Source organism: Xyrauchen texanus, chromosome 8, assembly GCF_025860055.1.
Source record: "Xyrauchen texanus isolate HMW12.3.18 chromosome 8, RBS_HiC_50CHRs, whole genome shotgun sequence".
In the NCBI taxonomy this organism is placed as follows: domain Eukaryota; kingdom Metazoa; phylum Chordata; class Actinopteri; order Cypriniformes; family Catostomidae; genus Xyrauchen; species Xyrauchen texanus.
The window spans coordinates 8818708-8843474 of NC_068283.1; the positions used below are offsets into that span (position 1 = coordinate 8818708).

At 40.2% G+C, this 24767-nt stretch overlaps 1 protein-coding gene across 1 annotated transcript in view; it reads left to right on the forward strand.

Annotated features, from left to right (window-relative positions):
- LOC127648384 (extracellular serine/threonine protein kinase FAM20C-like) overlaps positions 1–24767 on the forward strand; it is a 112187-nt gene that overhangs the window by 11712 nt on the left and 75708 nt on the right. The window contains exon 3 of the mRNA XM_052133046.1: positions 8611–8689. Coding sequence (XP_051989006.1) covers positions 8611–8689 — 79 coding nt within the window. The remainder of the gene's footprint in view (positions 1–8610; positions 8690–24767) is intronic.

The window sequence follows — 24767 nt, forward strand, 5'->3', positions numbered from 1 at the left end:
AAAGGAATGGACAAAAAGTAGACAGACACTCATTGTTTGTTTTTAAATATTGGTTTTGTAAATTATTAATGAAATATTTTCCTGGTTACCTTCTTAACCTCCGTTCCCTGATGGAGGGAACAAGACATCATGTCGATGTAGTGACACTAGGGGTCACTCTTGAGAGCCCGAGACACCTCTGATCTTTGATAAATGGCCAATGGGAATTGACGAGTGGTATTTGCATGCCCCTCTCCCAGACATACGGGGGTATAAAAGATGGGGACGTTCATACCGCTCATTAGGTTTTGTGCTGAGGAGCCGAGAATAAGGTCCCGGACATTTCAGCAGGTAGTTCAGCATCTCGTTCAGAATCTCGTTCCCTCCATCAGTTACTTACGAAAGTAACCAGGACTTTCCCTATCTGTCACTCACTCGACGTTGTGTCCATGTAGTGAAACTAGGGGTCCCCTTCAAAAATGCCACAACTAGCTGAACTGGGTTACGTGGATCAGCGTTGCGAGTTTCTCCGTAAACTTATCTGCCACACGGCTAGGAGGAAATCAACCAGGGAACACATTTGTGAACTCTGCTGGAAATCAACAACGCACATCTTCAGCTCAAGGGAGGTGAAAGGTGCTAGGCACAAGCGGTATACCAAGCCAGTCAACCCGAACTTACCCGTTTGTTCCTGCTAAGACATGGGATGAGACCGGCTCAACCTGGAGATTGTAGAATCTCGCAAAAGTGTTGGGTGTTAAATGTCAGCTAGAGAGGCGCCACTGGTCAGAGCCCAGGAGGCTGCCACACTCCTGGTGGAATGGGCTCGTAGCCCTGCAGGGGGATTGTAGGCAACAGCTATGGCATCGATGATCCAGTGGGCGATCCTCTGTTTGGAGACAGCACTTCCTTTCCGCTGTCCCCCAAAGCAGACAAAGAGATACTCAGAGATCCTAAAGCTGTGCGTGCGATCCAAATAGATGCGTAAAGCGTGCACCAAACACAGTAACACTTAAACTGGGTCTGCCTCCTCCTGGGGCCACGCTTGCAGGTTCACCACCTGGTTCCTGAAAGGGGTCGTGGGAACCTTGGGCACGTAGCCTGGTCGGGGTCTCAGGATCACATGAGAGTTGCCCGGACCGAACTTCAGGCACGTTTTGCTGACAGAGAACGCTTGAAGTTCCCCTACCCTCGAGATGGAGGTAAGTACCATTAAGAGGACAGTCTTCAAGGAGAGTGCCTTAAGCTCTACTGACTCTAAGGGCTCGAAGGGAGCCCCATGCAGGCCTTGCAGGACTACGGAGTGGTCCCATGAGGGATTGAGGCGAGGTCTGGAGGGATTCAACCTCCTAGTGCCTCTCTGGAACCTAATAATCAGGTCATGCTTTCCTAAGGACTTGTCCTCCACTGTGTCATGGTACGCACCTATGGCCGCTACGTACACCTTCAAGGTGGAGGGGGACAGCCTTCCCTCCAACCTCTCCTGCAGAAAGTAAAGCACTGAGCTGATTGCGCATCTTTGTGTTGGGAGAAAACCACTTAGTGAATAGATGTCACTTCAAGGCATACAGACGCCTCATAGAGGGGACCCTAGCCTGAGTGATGTGTCTACCATGGCAGGTGGTAGGCCACTGAGGTCTTCCGCGTCCCATCCAAGGGCCAGAAATGGAGGTTCCAGAGGTCTGGTCGCAGGTGCCAGATGGTGCCCCGTCCCTTAGAAAGCAGGTCTTTCTCTCAGGGGAATTTGTCATGTAGGGGCTGACTCGAGGAGCATGAGGTCTGAGAACCAAGTCTGGGTCTCCACTCTCCCAAAAAGAAACTGAGATAACCCGCAAAAGAGCGTCAATCAGGTCAACACCAGTTAAGGCAAAGAAATGCGACTTAAGCCGGGTTCCGATATATTCGCCGATATATTAAGAACATCTTATTTGTTTTGTATCTCATCATTCTTTTAATAATAATCAGCTTATTTTAAGGACATTTTAGGCCTGCTATGTATCAAAATAATTTGCTTTCTGGATGCTGGTGCGTTGGTTTGATGAATTAACTATCTCTGACATGGCACCTATGACGCGCGAGCAGGAACAGAAAATAGCTGATTTGAATAATAATTTTACACTTTTTAATACCAAAATTGACATACTTTTTTGAAAAGAATTGCTGAGATTATCAAATATTTTGCATCTAGACAATTTTAGAATGTGTGGCTCTGTGTATTCAAAGTTTGAGACTGACCTGTTAAAGGGATAGTTCACCCAAAAATGAAAATTCTGACATCTTTTACTCACCCTCATGTTGTTCCAACTGGTATGAGTTTCTTTCTTCTGTTGAACACAAAAGATATTTTAAAGAATGTTGGTAGCCAGAGAGTTGATTTTACCATTGATTTCCATAGTATTTTTGTTTCCTACTATGGTAGTCAATGGCTACCTTCAACTGTTTGATTATCAACATTCTTCAAAATATCTTCTTTAGTGTTCAACAGAAGCAAGAAACTAATTCAGATTTGGAACAACTTGATGGTGAGTAAATGACAACATTTTCATTTTTGGTTGATTTATCCCTTGAACGCGTTTGTTTTTTTTACTCAAAATTTACTCCAAATGTTACACTGTAGCCCAGTATGAGTGTCACAGGTTAACCTGTTGAGTGTATAAACTTGGACAAACATACACCCATATAACTTGTACTGTACATTGCCGGCAAAATTAACATCTGTGTACACCAGGGAGGTGTTATGGAGTTTTTATTTTGTTCAATCTAATGTTTGTTACTGTGGAGTTTTCAACTCTTAATAGTTTGTTTTCGTAAAGTTTGTCACTATATTTCTAAAAGAACAAAATGCCAGAACATACAATAATTAATGTGACAATTACCTTTATTTTCCCACAAATTTTCCACAAACCTGGTTGCAGTTAAACTTCCCAGTTCACACTCTGTACAACCAAACCCATAATCTGGGTCAAACTGCTTTTTAAAGCAACAGCCACATCACTTCCTGTGGAAGCTAATATTTTGTGATGTCACAGAGGAGAATTTAGGAGCCGTGATTTTGACTATATATTTTGTTGTATTTGGGAAGTTTAAGTTTTGTTGTGTTGAGTGTTTAAATTATTTTATTTGATTATTGCACACATTTTAGTTTGTTTCTGTTAAATTGGCATGCCCTGTAGGTGGGGCTTTAGCCTATAAATAGGCTTGCTGGCTGAATGCATGCAGCTCTGATTGTGGATTGAGCAGTGTATTGAAATCGGGCCATTCGGTTTAACCAAATTAGCAAATTATTGCTGTTTTGTTTTCTTTTTGTACAGTTTATATTTATTTTTGTTTCCTCCAGCATATTTTTGCACCTTCCAATTAAACACCATTTTTGGATTATGCATCAAATTTTAGTACAGCACATCATTTCCTTTTATCACTCAACTGTTTGGCCACCTTACAAAGAGAATGAGAATTTCTACAGAAATGTTATATATTAATGACATTTTCTTTTGATTTTTCATTTTACTTATAAAGTTATACAAACTGACTTGGTAATTGTTGCTACAATTAAGCTCTTGTGGTACGCCCATTCGTTTCAATATTTTATTGCTTTTTGGACAAGTGCAACATAATAAATTGGCCTGTTTTACAAAACCTAGCCTTACTCAGTCAATATGAAAGATATCAAGGTTGTATTTTCACAGAATGTACATTATGTAGGATGATTTTATTTAGAAAACAGTGAATCACAAAAAATGACTTTAGCTGGGTTTTCACAGACGGGGTCACATATTCACTTTTTACAGTGTTTCAGTGCAGTCTCTGAAGCAAAAAGCATCTTGTCAGTGGAGGATTTAGTCATATTAGGATTAATGAAGTAATATAGTGTTTTGCCGGAAAAATTTAACAGAAACCGATTATTTTAAATAAACAGAACGGTCCTCTGGGGACTTGGGTAAATCATAAGACCTCTGGGTAAATCATAAGATGTGCTGTTAAACAGTACTTGTTTGTACTTTTGTAGACCTAGAAATGCAAGATAATAAATGAAGAGCTGTGTAGCATAATGACTCCGCTACATATGACACATCTCTGCTTAAATAATGAGTTCAATCAGACTTTATTGCTGCATAATTGCACAGGTGCCCTCAACATGTGACAGAATTTTAGGATTATTCTACATATAGCCGCATCAGCCTTCTTTCCTGTCCAATCTCATTAATCAGCCTGCCAAAATATGAAAATATTTTCTGCTGATCTATGGTCAGTTAAGTGATTTCATAGTTTTAGGAAATTCAGAACTGGACTGTCTGGATTTAGACACATACAATGAACATATGGGGCATGCAATGACACAGTCAGCTGTGAAAGCCCTGAGAAACAGGCTCTAACAGTAGACAGTAATGATTTTTGGTGGATACTTTGTTTTGTTGTAGACATACAATAATGTTTAATGTTTTGTTATGTTGAAGTAAAGCTTCTAAAGGAATATTTCAATTAAGCTTTATCTACTGCATCTGCATCTGTGGAATGATGTTGATTACCACTGAAAATAATTTTGCCCCTCTGCTAGTAAATACAAACAAAAATTGCATTGAGAGTAGAGCTCTTGCAATGAAAGTCTATGTAGCAAAAACCTTAATATTTCAATTTAATGTGCCAATATTTCAACTTTTGTCATTACCATGCTTGTAAACATGGTACATTTTGCGCAATATGTGCAAGGATACATGAAAAGAGCTTAAGGATACTTTTTGCAAAGTGCTATTTATATGGAGCAAACTCCACCTACAGGAATAGAGTGCTAAAAAGTTAAAATCCCTTTCATTTTCTCCATAGGAGAATTGATTTTTAACAATAACTTATAAACCTTTAAAGGCAGACCTATCGTGAGCACTGAGGTTGTTAATCGATGGTAGATGCTTCTGATAAAGCCATCAGTTTGCGTTTAATAGTGGAAGATCTAATGTACACTTCCCATGATACAGTAGAGAAAGATCAATAAGAGAATCTTCCGACACAATCAAACTAATTTATATTTGTATATATGTTAATATTTTGCAACACACTTCAAATATGTTGTTTCTATACTTATAATCAACAAGTATTTTTAATAGTTTTTAATTCAATTAAGTCATTCACAATGCTTTATGGGATTGTAGTTCATTCGCTCATGAAAGACTCCAAGTACACAGTCCCAATTTGAAATGTCCTATTCCCAATGCGCTCTAAGTCCTCAAGGTGGCGTAGTGGCTCGCCTCAATCTGGGAGGACGAATCTCAGTTGTCAATCGATGCATCTTATCACGTGGCTTGTTGAGTGAGTTACTGCAGAGATGTAGCGCGTGTGGAGGCTTCACGCTATTCTCTGAGGTGTCCACACACAACTCACCATGCGCCCTACCGAGTGTAACGATACGCTGGTGCTGGCATAGGCAATGACGATGATGATGAAGCAAGAACCCAAGTGCAATTTATTAAATTATCGTGAAATCAAAAACCCTAACTATAACTGGGAACTAAACTAGACATAAACGTGAACATGACTTGAATTAAACATGGTTTGACATAAACAGCTACACTAACATTCAATACTTGACAATGGACAATGGCAAACATGAGGCTTAAATACATGACATGGGAGAACGTCTCGTGTTACTTAACTGTAACCCCTGTTCCGTGATAAAAGCGGAACGAGATGCTGCGCTGACTTAGCGTTTTGGGAACAACTTTAGGTGTGACCAGATGTGAATATGTGTGCAACACGTCAAGACATCGAGAAGGAAAACTTTGTCCTTGTCTCTGATGCCCGACAGGTTGAGCCATAAGTATCTCTCCATGCTGACTAAAGCCGACATAGACCGGCCAATGGCACGGGCCGTCTGCTTGGTCACGCGGAGAGACAGATCCGTGGTTCGACGAAGATCAGAGAAAGCCTCTTCGTCAACCGTGGTGCCCGCACTCAGGTCCTTCAACAGATCAGCCTGGTACGCCTGTAACACTGCCATAGTGTGCAGGGCAGCACCAGCCTGACCCGCTGCCTGATAAGCCTTCCCCACAAGCGTGGAGGTGGTCCTGCACAGCTTTGTGGGGAGATTGGGTCTCTTTAGTGATGATGCCGAGCCAGGCGAGAGATAACCCACAAGTGTCTCTTCTACCGGCGGCATCACTGAATACTCCCATGCCTCAGCACCCACGATAGTCGAATATGTTGATGTCGAGGGCACAAAAACACAGGAAGTACAAGGTTTCCTCCATGAACAAGAGAGCTCGTAATGGAGGTCATCAAAGAAATGAAGGGACTGATATAGCCTTCCCTTTTTTTTGGCCACCAGACAGAAATATGTCTTCTAGTTTGGAGCGTTTGGGGGTCTCTTGTTCATGTGGCCAGTCTAACTGTAGTCTGGCCACAGCCCGAGTACCCACCTTGAATAATTCCTCAGCCGCCAGATCTATGCAAGAGCCCCACGATGAAAGAGTGGGTGCTGGCTCTTGGAAGTAAGCAAGACGAGAGTGAAGCATTTTGACTGTAAACAGATCGCAATGCCTGCACCCGCCCCGTCCCAAAGCAAGAGCAGCATGCTCTTCCCCCAAACACACAAAACAAAACTGGTGTGTGTCCGTTTGAGCCATAGAGCATAAACATGGGAACACACACTGCTTGCTTTGTTTATCAGTCATTCGTTGTCTTCTGTGTGTAGCTTTTTGACAGGGAACAAGACAAACAAGTTAACCAATGAAAAGACAGAACTGACCACAAGATAATTAAACAATAAACCAATGACAAATGCACATGGAGGGAAACAGGAATCACATGACTAGAGACCTCGTGGAGGTCACTATAACCAAAAGGAGGTCTACACTCCCTAGCAACCGGGCAATTTGGTTGCGTAGGAGACCAGATTGAAGTCACTCAGCACATCCTGGATTCAAACTTGCGACTCCAGGGGTGGTAGTCAGCGTAAATACTCGTCAATACACAGTCTTGTACCTTTGTCTTTTTGTCTGATTTTAAAATAAGGCTTCAAATCAAGGTTTGTAATGTTGTGATTCACCTCTGAGCTGGTTGGTTTGGATAATGACAAACTCTTTTATTAAGAATTTAAATGAAATCCCTATGAAGAAAAAAAAAGACTAGGAAAAATGTTTCCTGAACAAACAAGGCTGAACAATTGGGCGGTTACTCTTGTGCTCTATTACATTAGTAAACACATAACCAGAAATTATTCTGAATTATTCTGTGATCGAAGTATTCCTTCAAAATACCCTTAGATCTTCATACTGCAGTCTCTCCACTGATGTACACAGTAAATCTGTCACTGATGCTTCAACTTTGAGACTGTGACTCTCATAAACAGCAGATTGCTTATATAGTCATGGAATTCTGCACTTATTTATGAGTTTAGACTTGCTCACTGTCTGACGAAAGGCAATTGGAAAATACCACTTCTGTTTACCAGACTACAAAACAACACAGTTAACACACGCTTGTGTGAATTAGAGCCAAAGGTATTTAGCACAAATGCTGGAAAAAGAATGTTATTGTGAGGGTTAATGGATGGGTGGCTGTGTGTGTGTGTGTGTGTGTGTGTGTGTGTGTGTGTGTGTGTGTGTGTGTGTGTGTGTGTGTGTGTGTGTGTGTGTGTGTGTATTATATATTTTTATATTTATGAGCAGGGTGATATAACCAAAAAAATTATTTGCAATATTTGTTTTGACGGTATTACGTAAATACATATCTCTATTTATATTTATGTATTTGCTCTGAAATGACTGAAAGGGTGAGGGAGGACCCATCATTTTAACCAGCAGTCATTGTTGCCAAGTTGATTCAAAATGTTTAAAGGGTCACATTTTTTGAAGTATGTCGAAGTGGTTTACATTGGCTTAGAGTGACACCTAGTGGGCTGGATGCTGTATCATTCAAACACAGTAGTTTTCAGTTACCAATGTCATTGTAGAAATTCACTATGCACAGTAGACGGGATTCATTTAATCCATGAATGAAAGTGTCCAATAACAAGACGCTACTGAGACTAAGCGAGCTGTATTCAGCTGGTCATGTGATGCTAACATGGCTGCCCCCATGAGGCGCCCCTGCCCCATGTAGAATAAAAGAGCGTTTATTAGGTTACTGATATGACTGAACTCTTCGTCTCATGTGAGTGGTCATGATTTTATACATATGTTCCAAAATTACTATTAATTTCTTTAGAAGTAAAACTTTTTAAATGATAAAAAAACTGAGGAGTGCACCTTTGGCTTTAATACATTAAAATGCCTTCTTCTGTGTACATTATGTGACCGAATTGTTCAATCAGTTATGAATCAATTCTTTGAAATGGACAGTGTGAACTGATTCTTAGAAATGATCTGAATTTACCTACATTATCACAGTTTTTGCTGGTGAAGTTTAAATCAGAGAAACTATTAAAACGGCTTTATCTAAACACTCTTTCAATTGCAAGTAGTGAGACAAGGATTGCAAATCTAATCTAATAAAACAACCTATATTAAACGTAATGGCCAAAAATAAAGCGCATTAAAATCACTGGAATATTCACAGTCATTGAAATATCATCCAGTCCTATTTATTGTTATAAAGTTGGTGTCAATAATAAGCGTTGCAGTAATTCTGTTTCCTTCACAGCTATGAAGTCAGGTGGCACTCAACTGAAGCTTATCATGACATTTCAGAACTACGGACAAGCTCTGTTCAAGCCTATGAAGTAAGTGATACTGTCTGCTTTCATTTGTCATGAACACAATATGTGTCTGATGGGTAACTAGTTTATCAGAATGTTCCCTGCATACTTCCATGCTAGTTTACTTTGAAGGTGTGGACTAAGTCTTCTGTGTTTCAACAAAAACAACATGTGTTACAGCTGTTGGAAGATTTGTGGTGAATAAATCTAGACTGTTTGTCTTCACATGTGTACATATAGTATTACATTGGGAAATTGTGTTCTGTCACAAGCAAGTTTATGTTATTGCCAACTGTTCTAGCTGGGTGGTCATGGAAATAAAGTCCCATTTTGTTGGTCAGAAGTGTTGGGCTGAAAATCACAGTAAATATTCACAGGGGGAAAAATAAATTAAAAGTGCAATAAATGTTCCACGATTACTCTCCGTCACACTGTTTTGCTATTTGGCCTATTTTATTTTAGTATAAACTGGCCTCTTAGGATGCTGAGGCTTCTTGTTTTTTAGTTTTTTTTATTTATTTCTTTATTGATTTATTTTGCCACTTTTAATTTAGTAGGAAACTGGCCACTAATGTTGAGACTTTTGCTTTGGGCCTCTTTTATTTTAGTAGAAAATTGGCCGCTATAATATTGAGACTTTAGTTTTTGCCTCTTTTTTTTTTTTTTGTTTTAAGTAGAAATCTGACTTTTAAGATGCCAAGACTTTTGCTTTTCCCTCTTTTATATTAGTAGGAAACTGGCCTCTAAAATGTGAAAAGTTTTGCTTGTGGTCACTTTTTGTTTTATATTAGAAATCTGGCCTCTAAGACGTTGAAACTTTTGCATTTTTGCTACTTTAATTTAGTAGGAAACTTGCTTTTATGATGTTGGGGCTTTTTCTTATTGCCACGTCTATTTTAGTAGAAAACTGGCCTCTAAGACAACATGATCACACCCAGAGGTTAAACTGAGGCGGAACGATCTGGAACAGTATTGAAAAAAATAAATGAATAAATAAATAAAGATATTGCCAGTTTGTTCGTCACTTTATTAAATTTCCTGCAGGCAGGCTCCAGTTCGGTTCTTTTAATGCACTCCGTCTCCATTTAGCACATGTGCTCACTCTAAAACACCTTTTGAAGTTCTTTTAAAGTTAATTACATGACCATTATGCTTCCATCCGTCCATCTACCAGTATTATTTTAAGCTTTAGTCTTATTTTATTATTTTAAGTTTTGGTGTTAGATAACCCCTGATCACAGAGGAAGTCGGCATGTTGTTTCCGAAACTTCCAGTACACTAGGATCGGCCATATTAAGCAGACTCACCTACACGTGCCATCTCCTAACATACATTTTTGCATCGCTTCAAATTTGGTTACCTTCCCTTGTGGCATGATTGGAAGCACGTTGCATCAGCTGGGTGGAGACCAGGATTCGGAGGTTGCATTTATCCCCTCTAACATAAACTTTTTACTCCACAGATGGTTACGCCTGTTTTACACTGCACGCCACAGAAGTACAGAAGCAGTGCATATTTGTTTGCCGTTCATGTTAATAAATGAGTGTATTTATATCGGAAGCATAAGCAGCAGTGCAGCGGGAGTTTCAGCTTAGAGTCTATTTTTGCTGCGCTGCTCGCGCTGAATTAAAGTGCCAGTCCACTCTTGATTGACATCATGAAGATTAGTTGACACGAAAAAAAAAAACAGATATTGCACAGAATAAGCGTGTATTTGTAGCCTAGTGCGTTTTTGTGTTATTAACAGCTATTAGGCAAACAAAAATAAATTAATAAAACAATTGAAATGACAAAAAAGGTAATTATTTTATCAGATTTCAGCTAAAGAAAAGTCAACCGATAATTTCACATTTCACTGCGAGATCAGTCTGTCTCAGCTGCTAGGACTTCTCCTTTTTGTCTCTTTTACTTTAGTGGAAAACTGGCTTCTAAGAAGTTGAATCTGACCTTGTTATGAATTTAAACAAAGCACAGATAAATTGAATATATGGTTATTTACTCTAAAATCCTCAAGCCCCGTTGAAAAATCTATTTTCTTTCAGCCTCAAAAGACAGCACCTGAGCTTGAGCATTATTAGAGTAACTCAGAGTTTGAACTTGGCCAGCAGCAGCAGTGAGATCTACATAAGCATCCGTATGATCTTTTCCTTGGGCGACAATCAGTCTGGTTTTAATTAACATCGGCAGGCTTACACATTCATTAAAAACGGTGAGACACTATCACACGCTCACGGGGATATTTGCTAGCAGAAGCTGTAACTGCTGCCCGTAAAACAGGATCGGCAGAGTGCGTCTGCCATATTCCCTCTGTTGGAACAACACTGCCAGTGCTACCTCACTCAGTTGTGTACAGACAATTGCTAGGGGATGCTTGATTGCTTCCTCATTGTTGTTTTCTTTGATTATGCTTTCCTATGTCATTGCCATCTGTGATTATTAGTTATTCTGGGTGGGTACAGAGACATAAAAACACAAAACTTTTATTACACAACACCAGTGTCATTAGTAGGTGTGTAATTCACAGACCAGACAAGCTGGGCTATGCAATTTTTGCATAATCCTTGCTGAAAAAAAAGAAAAGGAAAAAGCATGGTTTGCTGGTCTTAGCTGGTTTAAGTTGGTTTAAGTTGACTTTGACAAATGAAGCAATCCTGGTTATATTACAGTAGTCATGGTTTGCTGCCTTTTCAATATTCTTTCAAAGATTTATTTAGATAATGTCACATATATTTCAAAAATAAATATCTTAAACACAAAGCTTGTAACCAGGGTTGAGAGGGTTACTATTGAAATGTATTCCACTACAGATTACATGCTGTAAAATGTAATTTGTAATGTCTTCTAAATACTTATACTATAATACTATATTTTTACAGGAAAACAAGACAAAAATTATTATCATGAATACAATTTTTGCCCTATTATCAAAGATCTTACTTATCCAACATGAATTTTCTTGATAAAAAAAATATGATCGTGTCACATGTGCATGTAAAATGGCTAGAAATAGCATTTTAGCTTAGCGTAAAGCTGACAATTTACACAATGTCTATTTCTTCTGCTCCAAACTTCAATCTTACTTCTCTGTCTGCTTGTATGAATGTAACACATCATAAGAAAGTGTTTCACCGCTGTTCAAATGCACTTTGGATCATTTATATGTATAAATGTTTTCCATCTGAAAGGACTAAATGCAATAAAATGACAAGTAATCTCTATTCGAAATACTTTTTGAATGTAACTTTTCTAATTACCAATGATTTAAACTGTAACAGTAGTGGAATACAGTTAATTATGTTTTGTATTTTAAATACGTAATCTCGTTACATGTATTGCGTTACTCCCCAACACTGCTTGTGACCAAGCCTGAGAAGTTTCTCACACTCAGTTTATTATTTACCTGAGGAAATCTTAGTTTGAGGTTACATGATTCACATACCTGCACAGAAACCCTGAGTGAGTGACACAGAAAAGGCGCATTGTGTATCACAGATTGCCTGATGAGGTGAAATTCCAGCTTTCATCTCATTCCCAAGAAAGATCACAAAAGGGAACAATATTCCACCGCAGTGCATGTAACAAATGCAGTAATTAAACATAATAATCTCTGACTAGACAAAGACTTGACTGACTAGCAAACAGACTCCTTTTCTTTAGCAACAATTTTCAGTAATTACACCTCGGAGGTGTTAATTAAACAACATATTGTGCAAGCGGCACAACTTGGTATTTGTTTCTTGATTTGTGCTGTGAATTATCACCATTAAAGAAGCATATACCATGTGCTGAGCCTGAAGAATGGCCTCATATCATCTATTCATATCATGGCTTGACATATGGTCCTACTCAAACCATCAAACATCCAGAGCACATGGCCACATAGCAGCGAGCATGCGCTTTTTATATCGAATAAAGCTGCAGGTTTCCCTCTTTCCCATGTTCTGACTTTCTATCCCTCTCTGAGATAGCTGTAGATTTCTCCAGCTCTAAAAGCTCAGAGTATTTTCCCGAATCCTTGTTGACGGTGCGGGACACCCTCTCCCTCACCTGGTCCTCTGTGCAGCCGTACTGCGCATCAAAGCTTCTTTTGATGTGCTGCTGCTTTGAGCTGGATGCTAATATGCTAATATGTCTGCAGGCACATGGAGGGGTAACTGCTCAGGGTATCCTGCAGGCATACAGAGCCACAATGGCTGATTATTGATTGAGCAGATTATTGTTTGCCTCCTGCCCTGCCTTCAAGAACTGTACACTTCCAGAGTAAGGAAAAAGGCTGGAAAAATAACTCTGGACCTTGGCAATAAAGCTCATTCTGATTCTGATTCGGGTATGCGTATATAGAACAGGCCATATCTGACTGTTATGTTACTACATAACCTGCCCAAACAAACATGCCACATCACAGTCTTTAACTACCAGTCTAACAAACATATTCTAGCTTTCAAAGTAATTTAATTCAGTGTCTAAAGAGGCTGGAGCTTACAAGTCTTACTAGTTTTGAGAACATAATTAATGTAATTCAGTGTTGTCACGCCATCACAAATGCTTTTGATGTACCGGTAATGGTATGAAGATAGTTGATGTTTGCTTGATTAACCTAGAGATAATATATATCTATCTAATAGATCCTTTGTAATAACTTACCCATGTGACAACTAACCCCCAGTTTCCCCTTATACTTAATTTCAGATGGGCAGGGAAGATATAGTGAGTGGAGTCTATGTGCACTGCGACATACTGAATGCGGTAACTGAATGTGCGTTGCTTTGCCGCATCAGGCATTTGCAGCGTTTGAACAGTAGCTTTGAAGATTATGAAGTGATCTAGTTTGTTTTACATTAGTCTAGCCAGATTGAGTTTTTGTAAAGATTTTGTGTGGAAACTGTGGACATTAGCCCCTAACCCTTATTGAGCATGAGTTATATGACTGAGATCCGAGTGCAGAGGCAGCAATAAATCATTGTGCAACCTTTCACTCTTACCTCTCCTGGTTAATTCATAGGACTGCCGGTGGGACAGTTGCAGGCAGAAAGCACTCATGCCATCAGAATGAGGAAGGAGTAGCTGTAGTATGCAGGAAAGCCCTGCTCAATGACCAGTTTAATTATTCCACAAAACAGCACTGAACTCTGCTGATCAGGCAAGGAATGAGGAAGGAGAGAGAGACAAATTAAGAGACAAAGGGTTGTTTGGAACTGGTTTACAAACTAGACAACCAAGATTCTTTCCAGTGTTCTGTCAGCACAATATAGCGAGACACAATGGCTCAAATGTTCAAAATATGTTTCTGTATGTGTGTGCATAATGTGATATGTACAAGTAGGACATATTCCTCTTGGATAAACATAATTTGTTTAACTTGTAACAGCATTGCTATCAGTTCTTACCCTTACAACTAACCCTATTCCGAAATCAGAGGGAAGTAATTGATTTATAGGAATGTTGTTCCAGCATGACACCTAACTCTAATCCTAACTCTACCTCTAAAATCACTTCTATCGGGAAGGCTTGAGTGAAGTTTAAGATGCCATTTATTTGATAAATGTAAAACAGAAAGTAATGTCTCTCTATTTGGCGTAGGCCCCGTCCGGCGGTCCGAGGGAGTTGTACCCGGAACCGTCATGTCCTGCCAGAGATAGGAGGCAGGGGCGAGGAGCCTACCCCTGTGCGGGACAGGGCTCAACTGGCGGTGGTGGGGTGGTGGAGGTTGCTGTGTTAGCACACTGAAACTGCAATGTGATAGATTTTGAGCAGACTTATAAAGCAATGGCTTACATGTGATTGGCTAGGAATTACCCAGCTAATGGTGCGATGATGTACAGCTGCTAATCTTCCCGCTAGAACTACGCTGCGCTTCCGTAGACTGATCACACTGTGAATTTGGTGAAAGTGGTAGAAAGTTCTACTGCTGAAATCGATCTGTGCTCACTGAAATACCTAACACTGCCCCCATTGGCCAAAACAGGAAGTTTTGCTGAGGTGAAATGTTCTCAAGGTGGCACCAAAAGGGCAAGTATTAGGCGTAATATAATATTTAAAATTCAAAATAACATTGTTCAGTCCTGACAGGATTTTGCGATCTTGTGATCACAAGAATGAGTGCATATTCAAAAACGTTCCGCTTTATTTTTGGTAGCTTTTAATTTAGTATAAATACTGCACATATTTATTTTTATTTGTTATTTTTTGGGATAAACTGTATAAAACTTTTCCACGTTTGACAGCGGCAAAACAAATTCTCAGAAAGCTTGACACAATTGAGAGATATCCAACTGCCGCCTTTGTTTCATCTCCACAAAGGGTTGTCAACTGCCCCATATTAGCCAAAACGTCCCATATTTTTGACGAAATAATGACATCCGTCCATACTTTGCAGGCAAAACGCTAAAGTGGGGATCCTATTGCATTTACCATCAAAATCCTTGTCTAAACTTTTGCGAGACTACAGTAGGTGCGTGTGCATCACAGCTAGCGTTTAATCTTTACACGCTGAAATGTGGTAAAAAAGTGCTCAATAATCATAGTTATCTCAAATAATCAATGTTAGATAGTTAGGTGATGTCAAAATCATAATCGGCCTAATTATTGAATCCTCATTTGTGTTTAGAAGGACATTTTTTTAGGTTACAAACTGGTAATTACCAAGGGTTCTAATTGTAAATGTGGTCTATGAGGACATTTATAGTGTCCCCATAATTCAAAACAATAATAAAAAAACGTACTAAAGGATGTTGTTTTTTAAAATTGTAAAAATGCAGAAAGTTTTTTGTGTGGGTTATGGGATAGAATCAATAGTTCGTTCAGTATAAAAATCATAAGTATAAGAGTATAAGAGTCCTTATAAGGATAGCCGCACCAACGCACGTGTGTGTGTGTGTTTTTGACACTGTTATACGGACCCTCTCAGCTTTCCTTTGGATAGTAACTCTTTTAAGTGAATTTTAGGCTTTAAAGAGTCTCAATGGTGAAAAACTCTCACACAGCAGAAACAGATTGTGGATCTTTAAGCTGAGCAGAGCCAAGTTTGTCTTTTCCACTCCTTTGATGTTAATTATTTTTTTCTCTCTAGTTTTGGTTCCTAAATTGCTGCAGCGCTTTGATATGAAGCCTCTCAGAAGCAGAAGAGGAAGTCTTTTCAGCTACAGCTGTCGTGCATTCATCATTGTAATTTAAAATATGTTCCTGTAATGTAGAATATTGTATGCAGTTCACCCGGTGAGATACCAGTACACTTATACTATCTCTCTCCGAATGCCATTGTATATGTTAGTTATAGTTCCGGTGGAATCCAGTGTGCTTTGTCTTCAGCTACATTACATTTTGGATCCAAAAAACTAGGCTCTGGCCGATAATCACAAAAAACGGGCTGGGCTGGATACAGGGGCAAAAACACAGGACCGACTGGACAGGGACACGACCAACGAACAAGACAGAAGAACAAGACGAAATAAGGCAACATGCGCAGGAGAATAAGGCAACATGCGCTCATGCCAGTCAACAGACGAGACGAGAGAATGCATGGCAATGTCAATCAAAGCAATGCCTTGCATTCTCACACAGGAAATCCACAACCAAAGCTGTGCACTCACACAAAGACAGAAAAAAACACAAGATAGACACAGGACAATGATGTCATGATCCTGTCACACAAAAACCTAAACCGACAGAGTGACAGGGCCGTGCCATTTTTGCCATTTGTATTGACACAGCAGTGGAGAGGTTAAAGGAAACTGTGGTTTTGAGACTGGTAATGACCAAAGTCAGATTTGCGCACAAGTGCTACATACAGCTTCGAAGCATTCTCACTACCCACTAGACTGCATTTCTGGCATTTCACATAATTTTCATTGAAAATAAAGTTTTGGCCCTTAGACAATTAGATATTTTGCATTTTTATTTATTTATTTGTATGCATTTTTGTGATAAACAGCACTGCTCATTGTATTTCTTGGAAAAACTGCCAGACTGATCTCACAGAGAAATCAGAAACAGTAGCTTAAATCAGTCTGTTTACTGAATTTCTAAACGCTGCCCCCAGTGGCCAATGCGGTAAGTGTTTGTGTGAGCTCCATTTTCCAGGTGAAATGTCTGCAGAGGGGTGCCAAAAATTAATTGTTGAATCAAGTTGTTTTCAGCTGTACAGACAGTAACACAGTGAAGAAGAATGCATGTTTTATCAATTGTGCCCCAAACCTAAACCTAACCATCAGTGGCATAAAAATGTCATGTATAGGGGAGAAATGCAACCTTGCGCTCATCGCTGATTATGTGAATACTATTACTTTTTGGTTTCTATTTGGGACTCAAACCCAGTTCTCATCACACTACTGAGAAAATGCCCTCATGATCGCACCTCAGGGGAAGGCACACTTGAGCCGATGCAAAAATGTCTGGTAGGAGATGGCGGTTCTGAGTCAGTCGCCATAATGTGGCCGATCATAGGGTACCGGAAGTCTCGGACACAGTATGCTGAATTCCTGTGTGATCATGCTGGATACTGCTCCTGTCACAAAAAAAAACATTACAAAATCCAAAAGAGAGAGTGATTTTGCTCCTCATATTCTTATTTTGGTGGCCCTATACAACAAATATTCTACATATGTGTCACCATATGGAGTTTTGGACACAAATAATTGTAGACATCCATCATTATTAAACTAAACTCCATTTACTGGCCAAAGCCAACTTTTACTTGCATTTGGTGCTTGGCGAGTGTTAGTTTTGTACTCTGGATATGTGCATACATAGCATCTTCATGGTACTTACAGGGATTGTACTGAATACAGAATGGATACATCGATGTGTTGTTTTTAATGCACATCAGGTGGATTTAGAACATGGGAAATCATTTTGCTTAGGCACAATGCATGTCAAAACCTGCGCTGAGGGCTTTTAGAGTAAGCAGGGTTTATCAGTGTTGTTTTGGAATGCAAAATCTAGTAGATGGAAAAGCCATCAGGAAAATCTTCAGCTTCAGATCTGTTTTGTCATGTAAAAAAATGGGGTGTGGGTATGCATGAAAAAGACACATTTTAGAAATGTGGTATGATTAATGGATAAGCGCATTTAAAAAGAAATTACAAACAGTTCATTTGCTGCATTATATTGTATATAATATTGAAATATTCTGATATAGTGAAAAAGACTTCGCATATCGTAGATTCAAATCTGGTTATTGTTGTTCACTTGTCAAACTGCATGAAATATGTAAAAAGGGGTAATGTTCAGAGTTCGCTGTCTGAGCCCACAGCCGTGACAGGAAGCTAAGCATAACTGAATGCGTTTATGCATCGTGTATGAAGAAAGGTTGGCGTGTTCATGAGTGGCAGACGTTGAACTGGAGCCTGACTGAAAGATGCAATGTTCAGGGATTACAAGATGTCAAATCTGACTACAAGAGATTGTTTATGATGCAACCAAATTGAGACAACATACAAATGCTGGTAAACCCTGATGGGAAAAGGTAAACATCTTCACATAGTGCATACTATGTGGGTCGCGACCTAAAAATGGGTCACAGGTCTGTTCTGACAGTATCAAGCAAAGTATGAAAAAATATGCTAAATGCAAATGATAAAATGTAACTAACCATAAATAGCTAAATAATTTGGCTAATCAACATTACACGAAAGAAGAAAATTCTTCACATATCTGACAAAACCCAGACTAAATTAAATATAGACTTATTTTCAATGTTTTTTTGTGTGGTGATTTATTGGCTCTAGAAGTTAAAATTATTTTAAATATTTTTTTATTTAATAAACTATTAATTTTAATATACATTTGAATGTTGATTGGAAAGACATTAGTATCTAATTATCCTTATTATTATTTATTTCACTTTATTATTTATTTAAATAATAATTTTGTACTTTGCTGGATTGCCACTTGATGTCCAAATTCTAGTTTAGTAAGTTTATTTGCTGCCTTAAAATTTTAAGTAAAAGAAAAGTGGTGCCAACTTTAAATTCAGCAGTTATACTGTAAGTTCATTGCACTTTTTGGTTTAGCTTCTTCATTCTTCCATTTTTACCATGTTTATATCGGTTTGCTACTTGCCACGAGAACAAACTGTCTTTGGCAGGTTGTTTTCCAAGCAGAAATCATTTATGTTGGATACCCTGAGGAGGATGGAAGAAAACCTCCATTAATGCTTGCATTTGTCAAGCCATGCATGCAGCCTGCTCAAAGCCAGCAAGCAGTGAATCAACATGTCAAAGTGCGTTGTCTACCTTATTCCTGACAGCTGTCTCGCACAGCTGCACAGCTTTCTGCACTGATCCAGAGTTTCTGCACAGACAGAATCCAGTTTCTGTGTTCTGATGAATGAGGATTTGAAGTGTGTGTGCGTGTGTGTATGTGTGCGCATGTATGTGTGTGTGTGTGTGTGTGCGCGTGTATGTGTGTGTGTGTGTGTGTGCATGCGTACGTGCGTGTCTTTTATCTGAAGTCCGAGTCAAGTCTCGAGTCTTTTGTCACAAGTACGAGTTGAGTCTTATAATTGAGTTGAGTTAATAAATGTTTCATTATATATATATGATGGGGGGCATATACTGTATACTACGAAAACTTTGATTAAAGTGCATATTCAAACACAGGCAATGTTATTATTTTTTCAGGGGAACGGGGCTTCAGAGATTAATTGGTTTGGTCTTACGGTTCTGGTGCTGACCTGAGATGCACACAAACTTATTAAAATGCTGCTGGAGAGTCAGCTTGGATTGATGAAAGTTCATCTTCTGACTTGGAGCCAAGTGTCTGGCAGAGAACACGAGGGGAAGGGAGGTGGTGGATTACTTTCTGAATTCTTCCTTCTTGCTGTTGTTCTTGCTCACTGGTGTTAATTCATTATACTGACTTTTACTGGGCAAGTTTCATGGGGAGAGCGTGTCTTCTCCATCTGTTTGTGAAACCAGCTCTCACCATGGTGTGCGAAGTTGAGGTGTTAGAATTGGCTTCAAACTGCTTGGTTTATATGTTTGAAACATGTTGATAACATGTTGCATTTTCTTTTGGGCAGATTCCACCAACCCCATCCCACTCATTTATATGTTTATGACAATACATAAAAGTGTACAGTGTAAGACTACACTGTGTGGCATATATACTACGAAAAACTGCTAGGTTTAAATTGACGCACCTCTGGTCGGCGTTCCTAATGAGCTATGTAGCGATGTTTGTGCCAGTAAAATATTAGCTAGCTTTGTGCGTTAATTAATGTGACTAACTTTTGAGAATGTGTTCTTCCTGAAGTTTCTGTTTCTGAGGGCACAACCAAATGTGAACACAAATGGCACGGTTGGTACCGTCAAGTTTAATTGGACTCATTTCGGGGTTTATGCGGAAATATATAATCAAATTCTATGATAAGGGTCCATTCGATCATGACACATTGGGATATGTGAAGCAGATGTTATAAAACTATACAAATAAAACAACAAATTATTCCATTAAGATATTAATAGTTAAGGTTAAAAGACTCAAGTTGGTTTTGAAACATTCAAGTCCTTTGTGTCGAGTCAAGTTGGTTGAGTCTGGAGTAGAGTCTGAAGTCTATTAAAATGTGACTTGAGTGTGACTAACTCGAGTCCCCATCTCTGGTGTGTGTTTGTGTGTGATTTAAAATGGGAGAACTGAGATCAGAAAGGAATAGGTCTCCCAAAAATGTTATGGTTATTTTATCACCTTAAAATGTCACGCCAAACCCTCATGACTTTCTCTCTTCTCTGGAAAACAAAACAATCATGACAGTAAAAGTAATCGATACATCTGGCACACTATATTTTAAGTATTCTGAAGCCATATTATCACTTTGTGTTATGAACAGATTGAAATTTAAGTCATTATTCATTCTCAAATCAAAGCACTGATCAATATCCGTTGGCAGTGCAAAGAACAGGTTTGATGTCATGACATTTGGTCTCAAGACATGCAAAAAACAATGATGATTTCATTTTTGTTTGATGTTTTCAAGACTTTCTAATATACATGATATAGTAACAACTATGTCAAAACACACAGTGATAGCCATAGTTACAGCAGCCTTGTTTCTGGAAGTTTGTTTCTCATTCACATCATGCATTGAAAAAAATGTGTCTTTAAAAAAAGACTTCAAAACCTTGAACCAAACTAACCTGATTTTTTACACATCAGTGACTTTTTAACCACTTTTTTCGACCTGGGAGGCCACTGTCATGCTGTATAGGTGTGGTGAATCAGCTTAGCTATTACAAAGGGAAATCTGATCCCAGATTAGAATTCTGAGACACTTTGTGAGCCACTGTTCTCTCAGTTCCACCTCACCTGTCTGGAGAACAAGCACAGGACAATTCCTCTGATAGTGTGGAGAAAAGCCAACGGCAGCTCTGCTATCAAACAGCATAGAGTCAGATTACACAGACGATTCTCTTGTTAGACAGTTGTAGACACAGCTTTGTCTTACTGCCAGGAAACTAGCCCGCTCACCGTGGCTGTGTTTGAATTTATATACTCTTAGATTATGGACTGAATTCGATGAAGAATGTTCTGTAGATATGCAGGTGTGTAGTATATGAAAGGCCTAATGATCTTTTAATTTTCCCAGTGTTACTCATTATTATTGCATTTTTACTAAAGAATTCCGATTACAGAGCTCAATAAATAATTTTTTTACTGGTAAGAATTCCAATTAGATAGCTCTACAACTGCACTTTTAGTAGTAAGATTTCTAATGAGAGAACTCTACAACTGAAATTTTATAAGAATTATAATTAGAGAGCTCAACAACTGAAACTTTAGAAGAATTCTAATTAGAGAGCCCAACAAATATAAGAACGCTCTGAACCGGGGAGAACTTTCTCTTTTCCTCGTCGACCTGAAGCCCTAGACGGCTGAGGTGCCTGAGCACCTAGTCCCTGTGGGTGCACAGAGACTCTCGAGAGTGAGCTAGAATCAGCCAGTCATCGAGGAAGTTGAGTACGCGGATGCCCATTTCCCTTAGCAGGGCAAGGGCGGCCTCTGCGACCTTTGTGAAGATGCGAGGGGACAGGGACGAGCCGAAGGGGAGGACCTGGTAAAGTGAGACGAGAAAGTACGTGTCCTTCAGGTCTGCCGCTGCAAACCAATCTAGATGCTGGACACACATTAGAATAAGTTTCCGCGTGAGCACCCTTGAACGGGAGTCTGTGTGAGGCCCGGTTCAGAATTTGCAGGTCCAAGATTGGCTGCCACGCACAGCCTGTCTTGGGTATGATGAAGTGAGTGCCGTTGAACCCTGGCTTCATCTCGGCTGGAGGGACGGCTCTATCGCACCCCTGTGGGGCGAGTGCCTAGCGAAATAAATCGTGTTGCCGAGTCAGATTGCCCCGACCCACCAGCGTAATGGGTTGGAAGCATAAGTGACATGTCCAAGCTCTGAGAGGGGGGCACTAAGGGGACGATCACGTATGAAGTACCCGGTGTGGCTTCGCAGTGTGGGGAGCATTTAATATGTCGGGGAGCAAAGTTGCACCTGAAACAATTGTGCTGAGAAAAAAAAAAACTCAAAGCGCTTACCTCCCTCCACGTACACGGCTGGGGTAGGGAAATTGACTGAGGAGGAGGTCCTATGGAGGCGTCCACTAGACTCATCAGAACCGGCCCGCTGGGAGTCTGCAGTCGAAGGGGCTGCATCCATGGTGCCGTGACTGAAGGTGCTTGGCGCCAGACAGCCATGAGAACGGCGTGTAGGGGCACCGGTTAGGTGACCAAAGGAGTGAGGGAACCGCTCTCTTTTTCCTGGGGCCGGGGCAAGCATAGCGGACATCTGCGCGTCAGGCTCAGACTGGATGAACAGACCCGAAGGTGGCAGCCCAGTCGAGTCATCAACTTACGCTCTCCGATGAAGTGGCAAAATCATCATCCAGCTTGCGGGGTCCGAGGGAGTAAACAGACTGCCCGTGAGGCGAGCCGCTATCACCTCGAGCCCGAACGGAAGCAAACGAGCATGCTGGGGGGCGGGTGGTTCGTGGGGATTTACCCGGTGAAACCGAGCCAGCTGCATTCCCCAAATCGCCTTCATTGACAGCCGCGCCAGCCCCAATCCCGAAGGAAGGGGGATGGCTGAAGTGGCTTTCTCTCGGAGGAAAGAAAGCCACGACTGCAATGTTGCCATGGTTATGTTCTCGCACTGAGAATGTGAACCATTCATAAAACGCTGCCTGCATGTGATCGCAGCCCAGGCACGCGAGGCAGCTCTTATGACCGTCAGAAGCGGAGAAATATTTGCCGCATCACGGAACTACACAAAGGTGGAAAGACATCTTTAAAAAGATGTTCAATGCCAATGAGTATACTCTTTTAGATTAAATATACTCTTTTACAGGTCTATTTGCTCTTTAAGGAAACACTGTTGAAGCGCCCAGAGGCAAAGCTGCACTGCCGTGCAGAGAAGGAGAAAGCCGCTGATATGCGCCGTAGATCCAACAGCAAACGCTCTACAGAGGTGAGTGGAACAGAAGTGATCTCAGCTCGCTAATCGCACAACCGCTCGGCTCCGAAGAAGAAATCTGAATGAACAGATGCATGATTCCCTTTTGTATACCTGTATGTCCGGGGGAGGGAAATTCTGTCTGCCAAATTCTCATTGGCCTTTTCTCAAGTTCAGAGGTAACCGAGGCCTTCAAGAAAGTCCCCTAGTGTTGCTTCATTCGACACAATGTCAAAGTGAGGGACAGACGGGGAATTCTAATTACAGAGCTCTACAGCTGCATTCTCTAGTAAGAATTCCAATTACAAAGCTCTGCAACTGAATTTTTACTAGTAAGAATTCCAGTTAGAGAGCTCTTCAACAGAATTTGTATTAGTATGAAAATAAATTGTAGAGCACTCAATATTACTAGTAAACCTCAACAAGTACTGTAACTCTGAGAGGATTAAAACCATAATCGGCTTGCCACATTAGTAAAAATACTTTCATGGTCACCCATAACATATGTACTACAACTGCGAAAAATTGTCATGTTGTTAAATTAGTGCAATTTAACCATTAGGAACAACGTTTTTGTACCTGTAGCATAATTTATAACAGAGAAGTTATGTATGCATATTCAAACACAGGCAATGTTATTATTTTTTCAGGGGGACGGGGCTTCAGAGATTAATTGGTTTGGTCTTACGGTTCTGGTGCTCACCTGAGTTGCACACAAACTTATTAAAATGCTGCTGGAGAGTCAGCTTGGATTGATGAAAGTTCATCTTCTGACTTGGAGCCAAGTGTCTGGCAGAGAACACGAGGGGAAGGGAGGTGGTGGATTACTTTCTGAATTCTTCCTTCTTGCTGTTGTTCTTGCTCACTGGTGTTAATTCATAATACTGACTTTTACTGGGCAAGTTTCATGGGGAGAGCGTGTCTTCTCCATCTGTTTGTGAAACCAGCTCTCGCCATGGTGTGCGAAGATGAGGTGTTAGGATTGGCTTCAAACTGCTTGGTTTCGATTTTAAAAACATGTTGATAACATGTTGCAATTTATTTCGGGCAGATTCCACCAACCCCATCCCACTCATTTATTGTTTATGACAATACATAAAAGTGTACAGTGTAAGACTACACTGAATACACAATACATTTACAGAACATATACAGTATATACAGAATACTACTAACTTAAAATTAATATAGAGTTGCCCTGCAAGGAGCAATGATTTATACACATGTAGAGAGACAATGTCACTCACACAAACACAAAACACCATCAAAGTAAGACATGTTATTCTAAAATAATGCAATAAACATTAACTAAACTTCTCAAAATTGAACACAGAAAACCCCAATGTACAGTACATAAATGATTTTAAAAATAAACATAACTAATCCCATGAAATATAATGAAATGTGATGGCCTCCTGACTCCGCTCCTTTCTTGGAGCCACCGCCCAACCCTGACCCCACCTCTGAGCCACCCCCATGTCTTCCCCCACCCATCCTCCCTTGGTCAGCCCTGGTCTGGTCTATCCCGCTGGCTCCGCCTTGGCCAACGGTCCTCCCTCCCCTTGGTCTGTGCCTCCGGTCCCGCACTAGTCTGTGCTGCCTGTATCCCCTGGACCCTTTTATTGGCTTCCACATTATTTTGGACTTTAGATTGTT